At 48.1% G+C, this 20,365-nt stretch overlaps 1 protein-coding gene across 2 annotated transcripts in view; it reads right to left on the reverse strand.

Annotated features, from left to right (window-relative positions):
* The window catches only part of MMS22L (MMS22 like, DNA repair protein), a 457,009-nt gene that overhangs the window by 309,263 nt on the left and 127,381 nt on the right, over nt 1-20,365 (reverse strand). For both annotated transcript variants that reach the window (XM_063917017.1, XM_063917018.1), the window contains one exon: nt 717-896. In XM_063917017.1, the coding sequence (XP_063773087.1) occupies nt 717-896 (180 nt within the window). The remainder of the gene's footprint in view (nt 1-716; nt 897-20,365) is intronic.

Raw genomic sequence — 20,365 nt, forward strand, 5'->3', positions numbered from 1 at the left:
TCGGGCCTTGTGTTCGATCCCTCTGGAGCTAATGGTGTCCAGTAGCCTTAGAAGCACAAGCTAGCTGCAAGCAGGTAGGTTTGCTTCTCTCCCCTCAGTCCCTCGTAGCAGTGAGTCCGTTGCCAGCAGATCTCACTGAAAATAAAAAACCTAACAAATACTTTCTTTTCTAGTGAACTCAGGAGAGCCCACTAGGTGCATCCAGCTCTGGCCGGGCACAGATTCTAACTGAGGTCTGGAGGAGGGGCTTAGAGGGAGGAGCCAGTGCACACCAGATATAGTACCTAATCTTTCTTTTAAGAGTGCCCAGTCTCCTGCGGAGCCCATCTATTCCCCATGGTCCTTACGGAGTACCCAGCATCCACTAGGACGTCAGAGAAATATTGTATTAAATGACCTTCAGACTGTGCGCATAAGGTGTATATGAAACATAAATGAATTGCGTGAATGTACACACACTTTGTTTAATGCACAAAGTTATAAAATATATTGGGTAAAATTACCTTCAGGCTGTGTGTATAATGTGTATATGAAACATAAATGCATTCTGTGCTTAGATTTAGGTCCCATCACCATAATATTTCATTATAGTATGCAATTATTCCAAAATACGGAAAAATCCCATATCCAAAATTCCTCTGGTCCCAAGCATTTTGGATAAGGGATACTCAACCTGTATTAAATTAAGAGACAAAACATACAGACTACAAACTCACATTCTCCTCTGGAATGCCATTCCTGTCAAGTTGATACAGTGGTGAAACATGTGACACGAGCCACCAACAAAGTCCTAAAGGATCTTTACACTGTACCGCACTGCAAATGGGATGTGCTCCAGTCCCACTGTTACCCTGAAGAAGGCTCCTCAACAATTTACTGATCAAATTCCAGAAGCTCTACAAATATAAAATACAGATGAACGTCAGTATGACAGCAGACATTCGACAAAAGAGAAGAATACAATAAAAAAAAAAAAAAAAAGTGTCCAATCACTTTTGTCTACATATAGTGTAATAAAATGTTAGGTTGAGCAGCATAATTACTGAATAACGAAGATTTCACCTAGAACAGTGTCATTTAATTTTAGCCAACACTCCATCTTTACCAACCAGCAACGATTGGCAGAAAGCCCATCCTCTGGTGCACACATTTCTTCTTGCCTCACCACGGACAACTAGCACAAGTAGAGGTTTAACTACACTAATACCGTTTTTAAGATGGATGCAGACAAGAGCACTGGTGAAGATAGAAAAAAACAAAAAAAACTTGACTCCTGCTCACTTCAATAAACCCTGTTGCTGATCCTTAGTTTACTAATAACCCAGCAAGTAGACCAGAGCTGTAAGAGAAGCAGAATAAAACAGAAACCAATCATTCCTGAGTGGGTTAGTTTGTGTCCACTTCTATGGACAATGAAGAAGTAAAAGGATTTCTAAGGAAAAGAAATCACCTTACCACTTGCAGAAAGAGCACACTATACTGCAGGATACCCCTGAGACATCCTGAACTGGAGGAAAGAAAATAGGACTTTGGTTACCTATCGGTAAATCCTTTTCTCGTAGTCCGTAGAGGCTGCTGGAGTCCACATTAGTACCATGGGGTATAGACGGGTCTACCAGGAGCCATTGGCACTTTAAGAGTTTGAGAGTGTGGGCTGGCTCCTTCCTCTATGCCCCTCCTACCAGACTCAGTCTTGAAACTGTGCCCGAGGAGACGGACATTTTCGAGAGAAGGATATTACACAGATAGTGGCGAGATTCACACCAGCTCACACATACAAGGCACATCAAGCTAACTAGCTTGAAACGCAGCAACCGCTGAAACATTACTTACCAAGTAACCATGCATTACTCAACTAAAACGAAGCTGTACTGAACCAAATAACGATAGCAGGAAAACGAAGCGCTGGGCGGGTGCCCAGCATCCTCTACGGACTACGAGAAAAGGATTTACCGGTAGGTAACCAAAATCCTATTTTCTATTACGTCCTGGGGTCACATTAGTACCATGAGGATGTACCAAAGCTCCCAGAACAGGAGGGAGAGCGCGGATGCTCCTGCAGAACTGATTGACCAAACTTCAGGTCCTCAGAGGCCAAAGTATCGAACTTGTAGAACTTTGCAAACGTGTTCGACCCAGACCAAGTAGCCGCTCAGCAAAGCTGTGAAGCCGAGACACCCCGTGCAGTCACACAGGAAGAACCCACCTTACAAATAGTGTGGGCCTTAACAGACGTAGGACACAGCAATCCCGCCGTAGAATACTCATGCTGGATAGTGCACCTGATCCAGCGAGAGATTGTCTGCTTAGAAGCAGTACACCCAAGTTTCTTGGGATCATACAGGACAAACTGAGTCCGATTTTCTGTGACGAGCAGTCCTCTTCACATAGATTTTCAGAGCCCTTACAACATCCAAGGACTTTGATGAAATTGAGGAGTCAGTAGCCACTGGCAACACAATAGGTTGGTTGATATGAAATGCCGACACAACCTTCGGAAGAAACAGCTGACGTGTCCGAAGCTCAGCCCTATCTTCATGGAAGATCAAGTATGGGCTTCTACAGGACAAAGCCCCCAACTCCGACACACGTCTAGCAGAAGCTAAGGCCAACAAAGTGACGGCCTTCCACGTGAGGAACTTGACCTCAACCTCCTGTAGAGGCTCAAACCAGTCCGACTGGAGGAACTGCAAAACCACGTTAAGATCCCGGGGCGCCGTAGGCGGCACAAAGGGAGGTTGGAAGTGCAGAACTCCCTTCAAAAAGTCTGAAACTTCGGGAGGGCAGCCAACATTTCTGGAAGAAAATGGATAGGGACGAAATTTGGACCTTTATTGACCCCAACCTCAGGCCCATATCCACACCTGCTTGCAGGAAGAGGAGAAAACGTAACTCCTTTCCTAGCCTGTATCAGGGTAGGAATAACCTTATTCGGAATGCCCTTCCGAGCTAGTATCTTGGAAGGTCTCCCCTTGAGTGACTGCGCCCTAGCTTCAGAGACTTGCATCCGTGGTTAGAAGGATCCAGTCCTGAATCCCGAACCTGCGGCCCTCCAGAAGGTGAGGTAGTTGCAACCACCAGAGGAGTGAAATCCTGGCCTTTGGTGACAGACGTATCCTCTGGTGCACTTGTCCAGGAGACCCAGTTGGAAGGATAGAGCATGAAACCTCCCATACTGTAGAACCTCGTAAGAGGCTACCATCTTTCCCAGAGGGCGAATGCACTGATGAACAGACACCCGGGCTGGCTTCAGCACATCCCGGACCATTGGTTGTATCACCAACGCTTTTCCTCTGGAAGAAACACCCTCTGCACTTCCGTGTCGAGGATCATTCCCAGAAAGGACAACCTCCTGGTTGGTTCCAAATTTGATTTTGGTAGATTCAGGATCCAAACATGTTACCTGAGCAGGTGGGTCTTGAGAAGGATGGACTGTAACAGCTTCTCCTTGGACGGTGCCTTTATCAGCAGATCGTCCAGATATGGAATAATGTTCATCCCCTGTCTGCGGAGAACCATCATTTCCGCCATCACCTTGGTGAAAACCCTCGGTGCTGTGGAGAGGCCAAATGGCAAAGCCTGGAACTGATATTGACAGTCCAACAGTGCGAATCGGAGATAAGCCTGATGCGGCGGCCAAATCGGAATGTGGAGGTACGCATCCTTGATATCCAGGGATACAAGGAATTCCCCCTCTTCCAGACTTGATATCACCGCCCTTAGAGATTACATTCAGAAAGGGGTTTAGCGATTTTAGGTTCAGAATGGGTCTGACCGAACCATCCGGTTTCGGTACCACGAAAAGGCTCGAATAGTAACCTTTGTTTTGCAGATTTGGAGGGACCGGTACAATAACCTGTGCCTCCACCAACTTCTGGACGGCTGCCTGCAGGACAGCCCTGTCTGCCAGCAAAGCTGGCATGCCTGATTTGAAGAATCGGTGAGGGTGGAGATCTTGAAATTCCAGCCTGTACCCCTGGGACACGATATCTTGCACCCAGGGGTCCAGGCCGAACGTGACAGAAAAGCCAGTCTCGCTCCCACCGGCCCCACCTCCGGGGCATGCAGTCCACCGTCATGTGGAGGACTTTGGCGTACCTGAAGCAGGTTTCTGTTCCTGGGAACCGGTCGCAGCCGGTTTGTTGGATTTGGGCCGGCCTCGCCTAAAGAAGGTGTTGGACGGTCTGGACTTTCGTGGCTTGGCAACCCGAAAGGGCTGAGATGCAGTTGAAGAAAAGGTTTTCTTCGTAGCAGGTGCAGCCGAGGGAAGAAAAGGTGACTTACCCGCCTAAGCCGTGGAGATTCATGCATCTAACGCATCCCCAAAGAGAGCCTTACCTGTGTATGGTAGGGTCTCCACACTTCTCCTGGATTCTGCGTCGGCAGACCACTGTCGCAGCCACAGTCCTCGACGAGCTGAGACAGACATGGACGAAATTCCTGCAGCCATGGAACCCAGGTCTTTCATGGATTCCACCATAAAACCTGCAGAATCCTGAATGCTACGCAAACACAATTCAACATCAGATTTATCCATAGTATCCAAATCTTCAAGTAACGTGCCTGACCACTTTACTATAGCTTTGGCAATTCAAGCACTGGCAATAGTGGAACGTAACATTGCCCCTGAAGCAGTGTACATGGATTTGAGCGTATTATCAATTTTACGATCAGCCGGCTCTTTCAAGGCGGTGGATCCTGGAACAGGTAAAACCACCTTTTTTGAGAGTCTGGATACAGACACGTCAACAACGGGCGGGTTTTCCCATTTAGTCCTATCCTCCATAGGGAAAGGAAATGCCACCAGGACCCTTTTAGGGATCTGGAATTTTTTCTCAGGGTTTTCCCATGCTTTCTCAAAAACAGCATTTAATTCTTTAATTCTTTTGGAAGGTTAGTGAGGCTTTCTTATTTTCAGTAAAGTAAGCCTCCTCAACCTGCACAGGTGTTGTATCAGAAATATTCAACACATCCCTAATGACCTCTATCAACTGCACCCCTTTTGCAAGAGATGCTGCCCCCCTCAACACATCCCCATCACCGTCCTCAGTGTCAGAATCGATATCTGTGTCATCTTGCATAATTTGTGCAAGAGCACGTTTTTGGGAATATACAGCAGGGGGCCCTGAGGTAACAGAACTGGGCCAGACTGCCATAGAGCTCTGTAAAGCCTGAGTTGCAGATTTATTCTGTGCAACCCTAGTATAAATCTGAGAAATCATAGATTTCCCTTGCTGGTATCTGTGCTAAAACAGTGCAATCCTGATTACATGGAATGGGATCATCCTGAGAGGACATATCCTCTGCAGCATATGACACAGAGTCCCTGGGCATAGCTTAATGGAAACCACAGACACCACACACACACACACACACACACACACACACACACACACACACACACACACACACACACACAGGGGAGGGCAGACAGAGTTTCACCCCCAAGAATGGCAAGAGACACAGAGATTGGAGCCAACCCACACACAGCGCTTTTTAGGTAAAGGGAGACCCCCAACCAGCGCTGACTGTGCACTTTAAGAGGTTACACAGCCTGTATACAGCCTCCCCCCCTTCTACCACTCCCTGGTACCGTGAGAGATAGCTGGAGTTGTTCTGGAGGGACTTGCTCTTCATTGACAGCGTTGCGCAGGCAGGAAAATGGCGCTGAACGCTGCTGGGTCCGCTCTGGGGAGAAGCTCCACCTCCAAAATGGCGCTGTCTTCCCACTCTCCACAGGAATTATGCTGGCTGAGATCCCGGGACACCGACGGGCTTTGTGACCAGTGTCGGGTGTAGGCGCTGCCTCAGGGCGCCGCACTATGTACCGCTGAGCACCGGAGCATACCCTGTTGCCGCCATCTTCACACCTGCCCCCACCACTTGCTATGGGGGTCTGTGACTCACTCGCCACCATTCTTCTAGCTCTGTAAGGGGGTGGCGGCATGCTGCTGGGGTGAGCGATCGATCCCCTCAGGAGCTCAGTGTCTTATCAGCGGAGATAGTGGCTCAGACCCACTACTCTCCCCCTTAGTCCCACGAAGCAGGGATGCTGTTGCCAGCAGCCTCCCTGTAATATAATAAACTCTAAAATAAATTTTTACTAAAGAAGCTCTGTAGAGCTCCCCTAGCTGTGACCGGCTCCTCTGGTAAGATTTTCTAAACTGAGACCGGTAGGAGGGGCATAGAGGGAGGAGTCAGCCCACACTCTCAAACTCTTAAAGTGCCAATGGCTCCTGGTGGACCGTCTATACCCCATGGTACTAATGTGGACCCCAGCATCCTCTAGGACGTAAGAGAAATACCTTAAGATACAGATGTGTTGTCATACACCTTTGCTGCAATCATGCCATTCAAACCCTCTTTGCGCACCAGGTCACGTCAGAAACTTGTAGCGTTGGGCGTCTATTTTGCCAAAATGGCGTCTTATTCGCAATGCAATGCATATAGGATGCATGAGGCGACTGTGCTTATTAATTTGCTATATGACACTTTTAAATCTGTGTGTGACTGAGCCTCTGAATCTATCCACGGAGTGATACAATGTAGCAGCCACAGCTTTTTTCCAGTAAAAGTTTTGTTCTGGCTCGGTCACATACAATAAACAAGTGTCATATCAAATTATTAAGCAATTTCTTCATACATCCTAGTCGCAACGCGTTGAGTCTAAGACGCATTTTCGGCAAAAGAAGACACCCAACATTAGCAGAGTTGCACAGGACCTGGCGGCTCACTCACATCCATACAACAGACAAAGAGGAAGGGGGGTGCAAATCCCCACCCCTAAATACCCTTCCGCACACTGAAAATTACCTGTAACCATCCCTGAATCTATCTGGTAATAAAATTCAGAGAATTCGTCACAAATGTTTGCAAACACATGTTTAGCTGCTGGCCACTTCACGGCTTCTCTGATACAGCAGTCCTAACCTACATAATAGCAGTGCCCACATAGGGCCATGTAATTTGTCACAGTAGGCCTCATGATAAAGGCTATTACTAAAACACTTCCAGACAGAGAGCTAACTTACCCAGGAGCCACCCCCCAGGATCTCCCACTGGCACTACAAGGAACAGCATGTCTTCCAAATTTTGCTCCCATTCAATGCCTCTTGCACACAAGCAGACAAACAATTTGGAAGCTGCTCAATCATACCTGGAGATAATTATATATCAGGTGCTGGAAGGGGGAGGGGTCACAGACAAACAATAGACAAAGAGGAAGGGGGGTGCAAATCCCCTCCCCTAAATACTCTTCCGCACACTGAAAATTACCTGTAACCATCCCTGAACCTATCTGGTAATAAAATTCAGAGAATTAGTCACAAATGTTTGCAAACACGTTTAGCTGCTGGCCACTTCACGTCTTCTCTGATACAGCAGTCCTAGCAGTCTGAACTACTTTGTGTAGTGTGCGCGTGCACACCGGGAGCCCGGGGAGATGTTATCAGCATCTCAGGGCTGCATTCGCCTCTGCCTGCGGTCGCGGGGCGGGAGGGGGCATGCCAACGGTGTTAGAATGCTGTTGGCGGGGTGCGGTCCGGTCACACCTCCGTTGCGGGAGTTGGCTGCGGCGGCTGCGTGACTTCACACACAGCATCTGCGACTCAGGACGCGGTGAGTAGTGGCCTGCCAGCACGCAGGAGCTGCGCTGGCAGGGAGCTACTCGTCAGGTACAAAAGCATCGCCGCTGTGCAATGCTTTTGTACCTGTGCGGGGGGGAATAGGACCTTACAGGCGGGGCGGACTAGCCCTGTACTGGGAGTCCCTACGCATGTCTGTGAAATTGATTGTAGATGTGCTAAATTTAGCACATCTACGATCAGATCTGATTTCGGCCCTTAGTCACAATGGCTAATTTGATATGTGACACTTGTATATCTGTGTGCATAGTCTGAACCTCTATACAAATCACAACAGTACTCTGTATGAAAAGCCATGGGCGCTGCATCATAGCACTTTGTATACCTGTGCACGTGAGTCTGAATCTGTATACAAAGTGTTGCATATCAGATTAGAGCAGGCTTTCCCAACCACAGTCCTCCAGGCACACTAACAGTGCAGGTTTTAGAGCAGGGATGGGGAACCTTCGGCCCTCCAGCTGTTGTTGAACTACACATCCCAGCATGCCCTGCAACAGTTTTTGCATGGCCAAATAGCAACATTGTTGCAAGGCATGCTGGTATGTGTAGTTCAACAACAGCTGGAGGGCCGAAGGTTCCCCATCCCTGTTTTAGAGATATCCAGGCTTCAGCACAGGTGACTTAATTAGTAGCTCAGATATTTTTATTTAACCATCTGTGCTGCAGCCTGGATATCACTAAAACCTGCACTGTTGGTGTGCCTTGAGGACCGTGGTTGGGAATGCCTGGATTAGACTCTGTAGTAGTTTTGTCGCGTCACATTGCAACCAAGATACAAATTCATGTGAAAGATGCGAAAAAGATACTCTGTGCAAACAGTCTCACGAGGACTAGCACACCAAGAAGGGCTGTCCAGCATGACTGCACCAAAGGTGTATGAAGACACATCTGTACATGTTGAGAAAATCTGCTTCCCAGAGACCATGGGTAACTATGCGCCTAATATGTTTCGCTGTGTACCCATTTGAAAAAGCATGGGCTTGTAATAGGATTTTAATTACCTACCGGTAAATCCTTTTCTCGTAGTCCGTAGAGGATGCTGGGGTCCATATTAGTACCATGGGGTATAGACGGGTCCACCAGGAGCCATTGGCACTTTAAGAGTTTAATAGAGTGGGCTGGCTCCTCCCTATATGCCCCTCCTACCAGACTCAGTCTAGAAACTGTGTCCGAGGAGACAACATACTTCGAGAGAAGGAATTACACAGATAGTGGCGAGATTCATACCAGCTCACACAACAGGCAAATCCGGCTAAAATGCCGGAAAACTCAGCAACAGCTGAAGCAGTACTGAAACAGTAAATAATGCAGAACTTACCTAGGAACCAGGTAGCACTGAACTATAAACCAATGCAGGAAAACGAAGCGCTGGGCGGGCGCCCAGTATCCTCTACGGACTACGAGAAAAGGATTTACCGGTAGGTAATTAATATACTATTTTCTCTAACGTCCTAGAGGATGCTGGGGTCCATATTAGTACCATGGGGATGTACCAAAGCTCCCAGAATGGGAGGGAGAGTGCGGAGGCTCCTGCAAGTCCGCTTGACCAAACTTGAGGTCATCAGAGGCCAAAGTATCGAACTTGAAAACTTAGCAAACGTGTTCGACCCAGACCAAGTAGCTGCTCGGCAAAGCTGTACAACCAAGACACCCTGGGCAGCCGCCCAGGAAGAGCCCACTTTACGAGTAGAGTGGGCCTTTACAGATCTTGGACACGGCAAGCCTGCCGTAGAATACGCATGCTGGATAGTGAACCTGATCCAGCGCAAAATCAACTGCTTAGAAGCAGGACACCCAATTTTCTTGGGATCATAGAGGACAAACAGAGAGTCAGATTTTCTATGACGAGCCGTCCTCTTCACATAAATCTTCAAAGCCCTCACAACCTCCAAGGCCTTTGAAGTAATTGAGGAGTCAGTAGCCACTGGCACCACAATAGGTTGGTTGATCTGGAAAGCCGATACCTTAGGCAGGAACTGCGGACGAGTCCTAAGTTCCGCCCTATCTTCATGGAAGATCAGATAGGGACTTTTACAAGACAAAGCCCCCAATTCCGACACGCGTTGAGCAGAAGCCAAGGCCAACAAAGTGACCGCCTTCCACGGGAGAAAATTGATGTCAACCTCCCGTAGAGGCTCAAACCAAGCTGATTGTAGGAACTGCAACACCACATCAAGATCACAGGGTGCCGTTGGCGCCACAAAGGGAGGCTGAATGTGCAGAACCCCTTTCAAAAAGGTCTGAACCTCAGGGAGGACAGCCAATTTGTTTTGGAAGAAAATGGACAAAGCAGAGATCTGGACCTTGGTGGAGCCCAATCTCAGTCCCATATCCACACCTGCTTGCAGGAAAAGGAGAAAACGTCCAAGTTGAAAATCCACCCCAAGAAATTTCTTGAATTCACACCAAGAAACATATTTTTTCCTAATCCAATGGTAATGTTTAGATGTTACCCCCTTCCTAGCCTGTATCAGGGTAGTTATAACCTCATTCAGGATACCCTTCCGAGCTAAGATCTGGCGTACAACCGCCATGCTGTCAAACGAAGCCGTGGTAAGTCTTGATAAGGGAACGGCCCCTGCAGTAGCAGATCCTCCCGAAGTAGTAAGGGCCTTGGATCTTCCAGCAGAAGATCCAGAAGGTCCGCGTACCAAGCCCTCCTTGGCCAGTTCGGAGCAATGAGGATTGCCAGAACCTTTGTTCTTCTTACCAGTTGAAGAACTTGTGGTATTAGAGGAAGTGGAGGGAACACATACACTGACGTGACCACCCACGGTGTCACCAGTGCGTCCACCGCCACTGCCTGTGGGTCTCTCGACCTGGAACAGTATCTCAGCAGCTTCTTGTTGAGGAGGGAGGCCATCATGTCTATGTGAGGAACCCCCCACCAACCGGTTACCTCCTCGAACACCTCCGGATGGAGGCCCCACTCTCCTGGATGGAGATCGTGTCTGTTGAGGTAGTCTGCTTCCTAGTTATCTACTCCTGGAATGAAGATTGCTGACATCGCCACTGCGTGCCTTTCTGCACACAGGAGGATTCTTGACACCTCTGACATGGCAGCCCTGCTCTTCGTTCCGCCTTGTCAGTTTATGTAGGCGACTGTGGTCACGTTGTCAGACTGTACCTTAACAGCCCAATCCTGAAAAAGGTGTGCTGCTTGCAGAAGGCCCTTGTACACGGCTCTTAGCTCCAGGATGTTTATTGGGAGAAGGGATTCTTGATTCGACCACCTTCCTTGGAAGGTTTTCCCCTGAGCGACTGCTCCGCAACCTCTTAGACTTGCATCTGTTGTGAAAAGTATCCAGTCCTGAACTCCGAACCTTCGACCGTCCAGGTGTGGTAGTTGTAGCCACCAGAGGAGCGAAATTCTGGCTTTCGGAGACAGACGTATCCTCTGGTGCATGTGTAGGCGAGATCCCGACCACTGGTCCAAGAGATCCAGTTGAAAGGATTGAGCATAAAACCTTCCGTACTGGACAGCCTCGTAGGAGGCAACCATCTTCCCCAGAAGGCGGATGCACTGATGAACCAATACCAAGGTAGGCCTCAAGACATCCCGGACCAGTGTTTGGATCACCAATGTTTTCTCCACCAGTAGAAACACCCTCTGCACTTCCGTGTCTAGGATCATCCCCAGGAAAGACAGCCTCCTTATCGGCTCCAGATGGGACTTTGGAAGGTTCAGGATCCAACCGTGCACCTTGAGCAATTGCCTTGTGAGAGCAATGGATCTTAACAACTTCTCCCTGGACGACGCCTTGATTAGGAGGTCGTCCAGATACGGAATTATGTTCACCCCTTGCTTGCGGAGGAGATCCATCATCTCTGCCATCACCTTGGTGAAGACCCTCGGTGCTGTGGAGAGACCGAATGGAAACGCCTGAAACTGATAGTGATCATCCAACAGTGCAAACCTGAGATATGCCTGATGTGGCAACCAAATGGGAATATGGAGGTACGCATCCTTGATGCCCAGGGACACCAGGAACTCCCACTCCGTCAGTCCTGAGATGACAGCTCTCAGAGACTCCATCTTGAATTTGAACTCCTTGAGATAAGGGTTCAAAGATTTTAAGTTCAGAATTGGACGTACCGAACTATCCGGCTTCGGTACCACGAAAAGGTTTGAATAATAACCCTTGTTCCGCTGATGGGGCGGAACTGGAACAATGACATCGGACACTACCAATTTTCGGATAGCTTCCAGAAGAATTGTTCTGTCTGCCGGCAGAGCTGGCAAGCCTGATTTGAAGAAACGGTGAGGTGGGAGAGTTTGAAACTCCAGCCTGTATCCCCTGGACACAATGTCTTGTACCCAAGGGTCCAGGCCTGACGACATCCAGACGTGGCTGAAATGCCGGAGTCTTGACCCCACCTGACCTTCCTCCAGGCTGAGCTGTCCACCGTCATGCTGAGGACTTTGGGGTACCAGAAGGTCTTGGGAACCTGCGGGAGCAGGCTTCTTTCCTTTAGCACGACCATCTCTGAAGGTGTGAGAAGGCTTGTTCTTTCTAGGCCTCGTGGGCCAAAAGAACTGTCATATGGCTGGTGTAAAAGGCTTCGTAGTTGGTGCAGCTGAGGGGAGAAAAGGAGACTTACCAGCGGTAGCCGTGGCAATCCACGCCCTCCACACTTTTCCTGGATTCCGCGTCTGCAGACCATTGGTGCAGCCAGAGACCCCTGCAAGCCGAAACGGACATGGAGGAGATCCCCGCAGCGATGGAACCCAGGTCCTTCATGGAATCTACCAGGAACCATGCAGAATCCTGAACATTCCGTAAAAATAAATCAACGTCACCTTTATCAACCGTAGTCAAGTCCTCCTGTAGAGTGATTGACCACCTGGCAATATCTTTAGAAATCCATGCACAGGCAATAGTAGACCGCAGTACAGCCCCTGAAGCCGTGTAAATGGATTTTAGCGTAGCATCCACCTTGAGATCTGCCGGGTCCTTCAACGCGATAGATCCTGGGACTGGGAAAACCACCTGTTTTGACAGCCTGGAGAAAGAGGCGTCCACTATCGGCGGAGATTTCCATTTCTTTTTATCTTCCTCTGGGAAGGGAAAAGCAACCAATACCCTCTTAGGGATCTGGAATTTTTCCTCTGGATTTTCCCAGGCTTTTTCGAAGATAGCATTTCATTCCTTAGATGCTGGGAAGGTGGAGGGTGGGGGGGGGGGGGGGCTTTTTACTATCCGGGAAAAAGGCCTCCTTAACCTGCTCAGGAGTTGTTTCAGAAATGTGCAACACATCCTGTACGGCCTCAATCATCAACTGCACCCCCTTAGCAAGTGATGCCGTCCCCCTCGACACATCCCCGTCACCGTCTGCAGTGTCAGAATCGGTGTCCATGTCATCCTGCATAATTTTGGCAAGTGCACGTTTGTTAGAATGTACCGCAGGGGACCCTGAGGGAGCAGTATCAGACCAAACAACCATAGAGGATTGCAGTACCTCAGTGGCATGTTCAGATCTAGCAACCCTTTCAGAAATCTGAGAAAGAGAGGCTAACCATTCCAGCTCTCTATCAGGGATCTGCGCTACAACAGTGCAATCCTGATTACATGGGATGGATTCTTCCTGAGAAGATAAATCCTCTGCAGCATATGAAACAGAGTCTCTAGACATGTTTGCAAATACACACCAATCACTCCACATACACACAGGGTACTGGGCAGACAGAGTTCCCCCCCCAAGAATGGCAGAGAGACACAGAGATTGGAGCCAACCCACACACAGCGCTATTATAGGTACAGGGAGACCCTAAACCAGTGCTGACTGTGTCCCTTAATAGGTGACACAGCCCCTTCCCTCCCTTCTACAACCCCCTGGTACCGTACAGATAGCTGGCGTTGCACTAGAGGGACTGATCTTGTACTTGCATCCGACTGCAGGCAGGAAAATGGCGCTAAAACGCTGCTGGGTCCGCTCTGAGGAGAAGTTCTGCCCCCTTAATGGTGCTGTCTTCCCGCTCTTCTGAGATTATACTGGCCTGAGGATTTTGTACTGGCTGAGATCCGCAGACCCCGACAGGCTTGTTTGGTCAGTGTAGGGTCAGGTGCTGGCTCAGGGCGCCCCTCACAGCGCCGCACCGAAGTACCAATGAGCCGTCCGGGAGCGCAGTTAATACTGCGTTCCTACCCTGAAGCCGCCATCTTCACACCGACCCCCCGCTTGTAAGACGGGACGGTGACTTACTCGCCACACTTCAGCTCTGCAAGGGGGTGGCGGCCTGCTGCTGGGGTGAGCGTTCCCATGTGGCGGGGCGCGATCTGTCCCCTCTGAAGCTTAATGTCCAGTCAGCGGAGACAGTGGCTCAGACCCCGCAGGGTGGACACTGCTCCCCCCCTCAGTCCCTCGTTGCAGGCAGGCTGTTGCCAGCAGCCTCCTGTAAAAAAAAAAAAAAAACTCTAAAGATAAACTTTACTAGAAAAGCTTTGTAGAGCTCCACTAGCTGTGACCGGCTCCTCCGGGCACATTTTCTAAACTGAGTCTGGTAGGAGGGGCATAGAGGAAGGAACCAAACCACACTATTAAACTCAAAGTGCCAATGGCTCCTGGTGGACCAGTCTATACCCCATGGTACTAATATGGACCCCAGCATCCTCTAGGACGTAAGAAAAATTGCATTAAGACGACGTCGGAACCAAACTTCTGGACCCCAACCGTTCCCGGTATCTTGGTCTATTCCGGCTGCAGTCTACTATCATCAGTAAGGGATTCAATCAAGTGCGCAATGTTTCTCCGCTAAAGGGACCCTAACAGCTGTCATATGGATGTGGTAATTATATATTGCTGGACCACCATAGAACTTTTAAAGGAGAGATATGTAACCGACTGATACACGGGGTACTATCTGGACCTTAGAATGGGAACACGCTCCTACCTTCTTATACTGTCCCAATATGAACTGCTGACTGGAATTTATCTCTAGAGAAAAGGGGATTTGTAATTGTCATTTGATGTTATAGGATAGTATACATGGCATTTCTTAAACTCTTATTTAATCATTAAATCTGGTTTTTAATCCATTCCATTTTGTTTAAAAATTTAATTCATTTATTACTTTGAGTGATGTTAGTTATACAAACACCTACAAACATGAACATTACTGTCCACCATGATTGAAATATAGCTGCCATTAATGAAGGGAAGAGTAAAAGAAAAAAAAATGGTTTTGCATACAGTGGTGATAATTGACAATTTTTTTTTTTTTAATTGTCAGACAACCAAAAACTCAAATTGGACCACTTGAGATGGATTTACCCTATCGTAACACCTAATCTTGAACTTTTTAAGCATTTACATTATTTTATTTTTTACCAATGTAACCCTTTAAAACAAATTATTACCTACACAACTCAACACATGGCTGCTGCTGCTTCTTACTACAAAAGCACCTTTTAACACTTAAACCTCTCATTAGTGTGGTGCCTTGGGGTGTGTTGGCCTGGAGGTTCCTGGACTTGAATCTTAGTGTTAGGGACACACCAGATGAGGTTACCTGGTCATGGTTGGTGGGCCCATATCTTTGGTCAAAATTATGCTAAGCACCTCAAATTTCCTCTATGTTATATTTGAGTTTATTAAAATTATTCTGTTAAGCAGTGTTTAGTATTTAGAGTGTGTGCCTGCATTTTCTTTGTTCTGTAAAAATAAAATATTGGGACTCAAAAGAGCAGTCATAATGGCCGTGATCTTTATGAACAACCACAGCACTACCACCATGCCAAAACATTGAATCGATAATGAAAGCGTTGATGACCTTCACGTTTTGGTACATGCAAGTATGTGTCCATAAGTTCATAAACTCCATTAGATCCATGATGTCAGAAGCTTCATCTAGACTAGAGGTGGGCAAAATACGGCCCGCGGGCCGGATGCGGCCCGCAAACCGATCCTGTCCGGCCCACTGCCTTCCACCAGCGAGCAATGACAAGCGGCCCGAACGGCTGAGCTGCTTGTCATTGCTCTGAGCTGCAGTACCTCTAAGCTGCCGGCGGCGCCTCTCTCCCCTGCTGCTGCGTTGTAGCAGCCTCCTCCCTCCTCCTCCAGTCCACAGTGACAACGGCTGGGTTCAGCCTGAAAAGGGGCGGGGCTACGTGCCGAGGAGGGGGCGGGGCTACACGGGACCTCAGGGGGAGGAGCTACATGGGACAAGAGCCAGACTGCTACAGATCCATCCTTCCTGCCACTGCCAGCCAGATCAGTAAGTTACTGGGAAAAGTGAGTGAGAGAAAGAAAGGTGTGTGTGTGTGTACATTTGTGTGTGCGGGCAGTGGCGTCAGTCTGTTTTTAGGTTGCGGGGAGAGATCTTTAGCTCTCGCTGTACCAACCCCTCCCGTGTTCTGTCACCATGTCACCCCCGTGTTCTGTCACGTATAACCCCCCGTGTTCTGTCACTGTCACCCCCCCCCCCCCCCGTGTTCTGTCACCGGGTCACCCACCCGTGTTCTGTCACCGTGTCACACCCACCGTGTTCTGTCACTGTGTTACACCCCCTGTGTTCTGTCACCGTGTCACCCCCCGTGTTCTGTCACCGTGTCACCCCCCCGTGTTCTGTCATGTATAACCCCCCCGTGTTCTGTCACTGTCACCCCCCGTGTTCTGTCACTGTGTCACACCCCCCGTGTTCTGCCACCGTGTCACACCCACCGTGTTCTGCCACCGTGTTCTGTCACTGCGTTACACCCCCCGTGTTCTGTCACCGTGTCACCCCCCCCCCCCCGTGTTCTGTCACCGCGTCACCCCCACCGTGTTCTGCCACCGTGTCACACCCACCGTGTTCTGCCACCGTGTCACCCCCACCGTGTTCTGCCACCGTGTCACCCCCACCGTGTTCTGTCACCGTGTCACCCCCACCGTGTTCTGTCACCGTGTCACCCCCACCGTGTTCTGTCACCGTGTCATCCCCACCGTGTTCCGTCACCGTGTCACCCCCACCGTGTTCCGTCACCGTGTCACCCCCCCCCCCCGTGTTCCGTCACCGTGTCACCCCCCCATGTTCTGTCACCGTGTCACCCCCCCCCCCCCCCCCCCGTGTTCTGTCACCGTGTCACACCTTTCCCCAGGGGCCATAAGACACTGGATAATTTGCTTGCTGCACAATAATTATCCTAAATAAAATGTTAATGTGTAAAAGGGGGCTCTACCTGCTGTAATGTGTAAAAGGGGCTCTACCTTCCATACTGTGTAAAAGGGGCTCTATCTGGTGTAATGTGTGTAAGTGGCGCTGTGTGGCGCAATTTGAATAATGGAGACTATTGTGCAGCCTAATATGAATCTATTATTTTTTGCCCACACCCCTTCCACATGAAGCACGTCCCTATATTTTTGCTAAGTGGGGGGAGCTGCTATTTTGTATGTGGCCCTCGGATACTGACAGGAAATGTCAAGTGGCCCCTCAGCTGAAATTATTGCCCACCCCTGATCTAGACTCAAGTGAATTGAAAAAAATTGCACTCTGGAATTTGGACATTAGCTTTATCTGAGTAATTAAAGAACTGAAATCTAGAACCTCTAGTATTAATGAGCAGAAAAGACCGGGTTCCCCCAGTTTCCTGGCTAAATGTTAATCCAGTTCAGGACCGTACAAGCAATTATACATAGAAGGATGGGACTCAAGAGCCTAAATGGACTGTTAAATAGCCCTTAAACCAGAGATTCCCAGATACCACCATTACAGTCCACGTTTTAAGTATATACATGCTTGAGAACAGGTGACTTACTTAGTACCTCAGTCAAGCATGGATATCCTTAAAACCTGACTGTAATGGCAGGGTGTGGGAAACTACCTTAAACCATAGGGTATGGCATGCCATAAGCACGGAGGGTAAAATCCTAGCCCCAAGACCTGTATCAAGCATGTTTGAGACCAAAATGTTAAAAGGACAATGCATTTAATAACACAACAGATACTTTCCTAGTAAAAGCATGTTTTGCTATTGAAAGCAGTACTCTGTAATTTTAGAAGGGCTTATTTTCAAGACACGATTCATTAACTAAACCCTGTGACACCAACTATCAAACACAGAGAAGCAAGGATAATGGTCTGTGGCTCTTTTACTGGATCATCATTCCGGATTTTCGCAAAGTGACTGCCGCCCTGAATCAAAAATGGCTACAACAGTATTTTGCAGCATCATGAAATAGCATAATGGGTCAATGGTTCATCCTACAAGCAAGATAACCCAAAACGTACTTCTTAGCTATGTCAGAACTACTTTTGAGGTAAAGAACAAGACGGTAGGCTTCAAATTACATAATAGCCAGCATAGTCTCCAGATTTAAACCACATCCAATTGGTTTAGGATGAACTGGTCAGAATGGTAAAAGCAAAGCTACTTACAATAAGACATTTGTGGGAATTTCTGCAACAGTGTTGGTCTAATATCGATTTTAATATCTGACCACGTATTATTCCACTTTCTGTATACATGGACATAGCGCCTGATTCAAGTTGTAAGGAAACCCCACCCGATAGTGAGAGATCTGTGTATGTGCGAGATGTGTACCGCACATGTGGGTCTCCATTTGAAAAATCGCTTGCAGCGCCCCAAAACCACTGTATGATTGACCTTCTACCCCCTCTTGGGGGGCAGGGCGGGGTAAGTTAGTAACCATTTTTCAAATAAGGGTTGTGTCGCTCCCCCGTTCTGAAGTTGTGCCAATGTCCTGTGCAAGGGAGAGACATGCGACGCACAGGTCAGCTGTCAAAAGTGCCCTATCAGGCAAAATGTCGGACCAACCTGTGGCTAGACATTATGCCGAGTTGAAGCACACTTTGAATGATTTGAAATTTCAAATCATTGATCAAGTTCCTAAATCTTTAACAGGGGGAGATAGAGGAGGCCAGCACCTACGTACGGAGGCCAGATGGATATATACCCTTAATACCATTAAACCAGCAGGGTTAAACGATAAGATTCAATGGAACACATTCCATTAGAGAACCAGGTAACATACATTGGCGCAGAAAAGGCTTTATGTACCAGTGGCTGCAGGGCAACCCTGTGATTAACTGTACTAGTATTCAGCAGCAGCAGTTCTGATCATGTTTTTTTTAATTAATTCATTAGGTACAGCATTATCTTCTTGCAATAGTTGAATGTCTTTGTTTTGTTCCCACATTTAATGTTGGACACATGTTTGTTTGTTTTAATATCGTTTCACGTTGTGAATTATTCCAGCACCGGAATATGTCAGCTTCATGCTCCTAGTTGCTGGGAAGCACGGGTTGCTACAACATCACTGATCCCGGTTTCGAGGAAGCAGTCGTTACCATGATCACGGGACGGAGTACGTCACAACACAGCACTGGTGACCCAGGCCGGAGGCGCGTCCCACCCTCGGAGTCGGGAGCTCGTCCCGTTCGCGAGTCTTCTCATTTATAAAGGTATGATGTAGTGCACTGTTGTTCACATTACCTTGAAAAAGGGGCGTTAAGGCCCCGAAACGTTTGACATGGAGTGATTCATTAAAAGCACTTTTTGCACTTTACCGGCCGTGACCAGTCTGAGTGCCGCCGCTTGCCAGGATTGCTATATATATATATACATATCCTTAAAACAAACATGTCACATGCTGCCCAGTACTTTAATCTTACAAATGAAATAAGTTGGGGCTAGTTAAAGAAACAAATGGACATAGCGCCTGATTCAAGTTGTAAGGAAACCCCACCCGATAGTGAGAGATCTGTGTATGTGCGAGATGTGTACTGCACATGTGTAGGTCTCCAATTGAGAGATCGCTTGCACCGCCCCCAAACCACTGTATGATTGACCTTCTACCCCCTCTTGGGGGCAGGGCAGGGGAAGTTACAGTGACCATTTTTCAAAACAGGGTTGTGTCACCCCCCCTTTCTGAAGTTGTGCCAATGTCCTGGCGGAATAGTTCCAATACTCATTCTGAGTAAGCTTAGAGAGTTACTCAGATGAGCGGTGATGGCATCTTCAGGAACAGCACTCTGCTCTATGATGCAGGCAGAAGGCATTTTTTTCTTTAAAAGCCTTCAGTGGCATTAGCATATTTAGCAGTAACAGTTGTGACAACAGTCATATCTGCTACTGCTTACTATACAATGCATCAGGCTCATAGCTTCATACACATCAAAACGCCATGCAGCGCATAACACCACAGTAGAAAGTAATATGTACAAAATGGCAATGGTAATAACAAATAATAAGATTTTACTTACCGGTAAATCTATTTCTCGTAGTCCGTAGTGGATGCTGGGGACTCCGTAAGGACCATGGGGAATAGACGGGCTCCGCAGGAGACAGGGCACTTTAAGAATTTGGATACTGGTGTGCTCTGGCTCCTCCCTCTATGTCCCTCCTCCAGACCTCAGTTAAAGAAACTGTGCCCGGAAGAGCTGACAGTACAAGGAAAGGATTTTGGAAATCCAGGACAAGACTCATACCAGCCACACCAATCACACCGTATAACTTGTGATAAACTTACCCAGTTAACAGTATGAACAACAATAGAGCATCAGATCAACCCCGATGCAACTAAAACATAACTCTTATGTAAGCAATAACTATATACAAGCATTGCAGAAGAAGTCCGCACTTGGGACGGGCGCCCAGCATCCACTACGGACTACGAGAAATAGATTTACTGGTAAGTAAAATCTTATTTTCTCTAACGTCCTAGTGGATGCTGGGGACTCCGTAAGGACCATGGGGATTATACCAAAGCTTCCAAACGGGCGG

The sequence above is a fragment of the Pseudophryne corroboree genome, chromosome 4 (assembly GCF_028390025.1).
Source record: "Pseudophryne corroboree isolate aPseCor3 chromosome 4, aPseCor3.hap2, whole genome shotgun sequence".
Lineage (NCBI taxonomy): Eukaryota > Metazoa > Chordata > Amphibia > Anura > Myobatrachidae > Pseudophryne > Pseudophryne corroboree.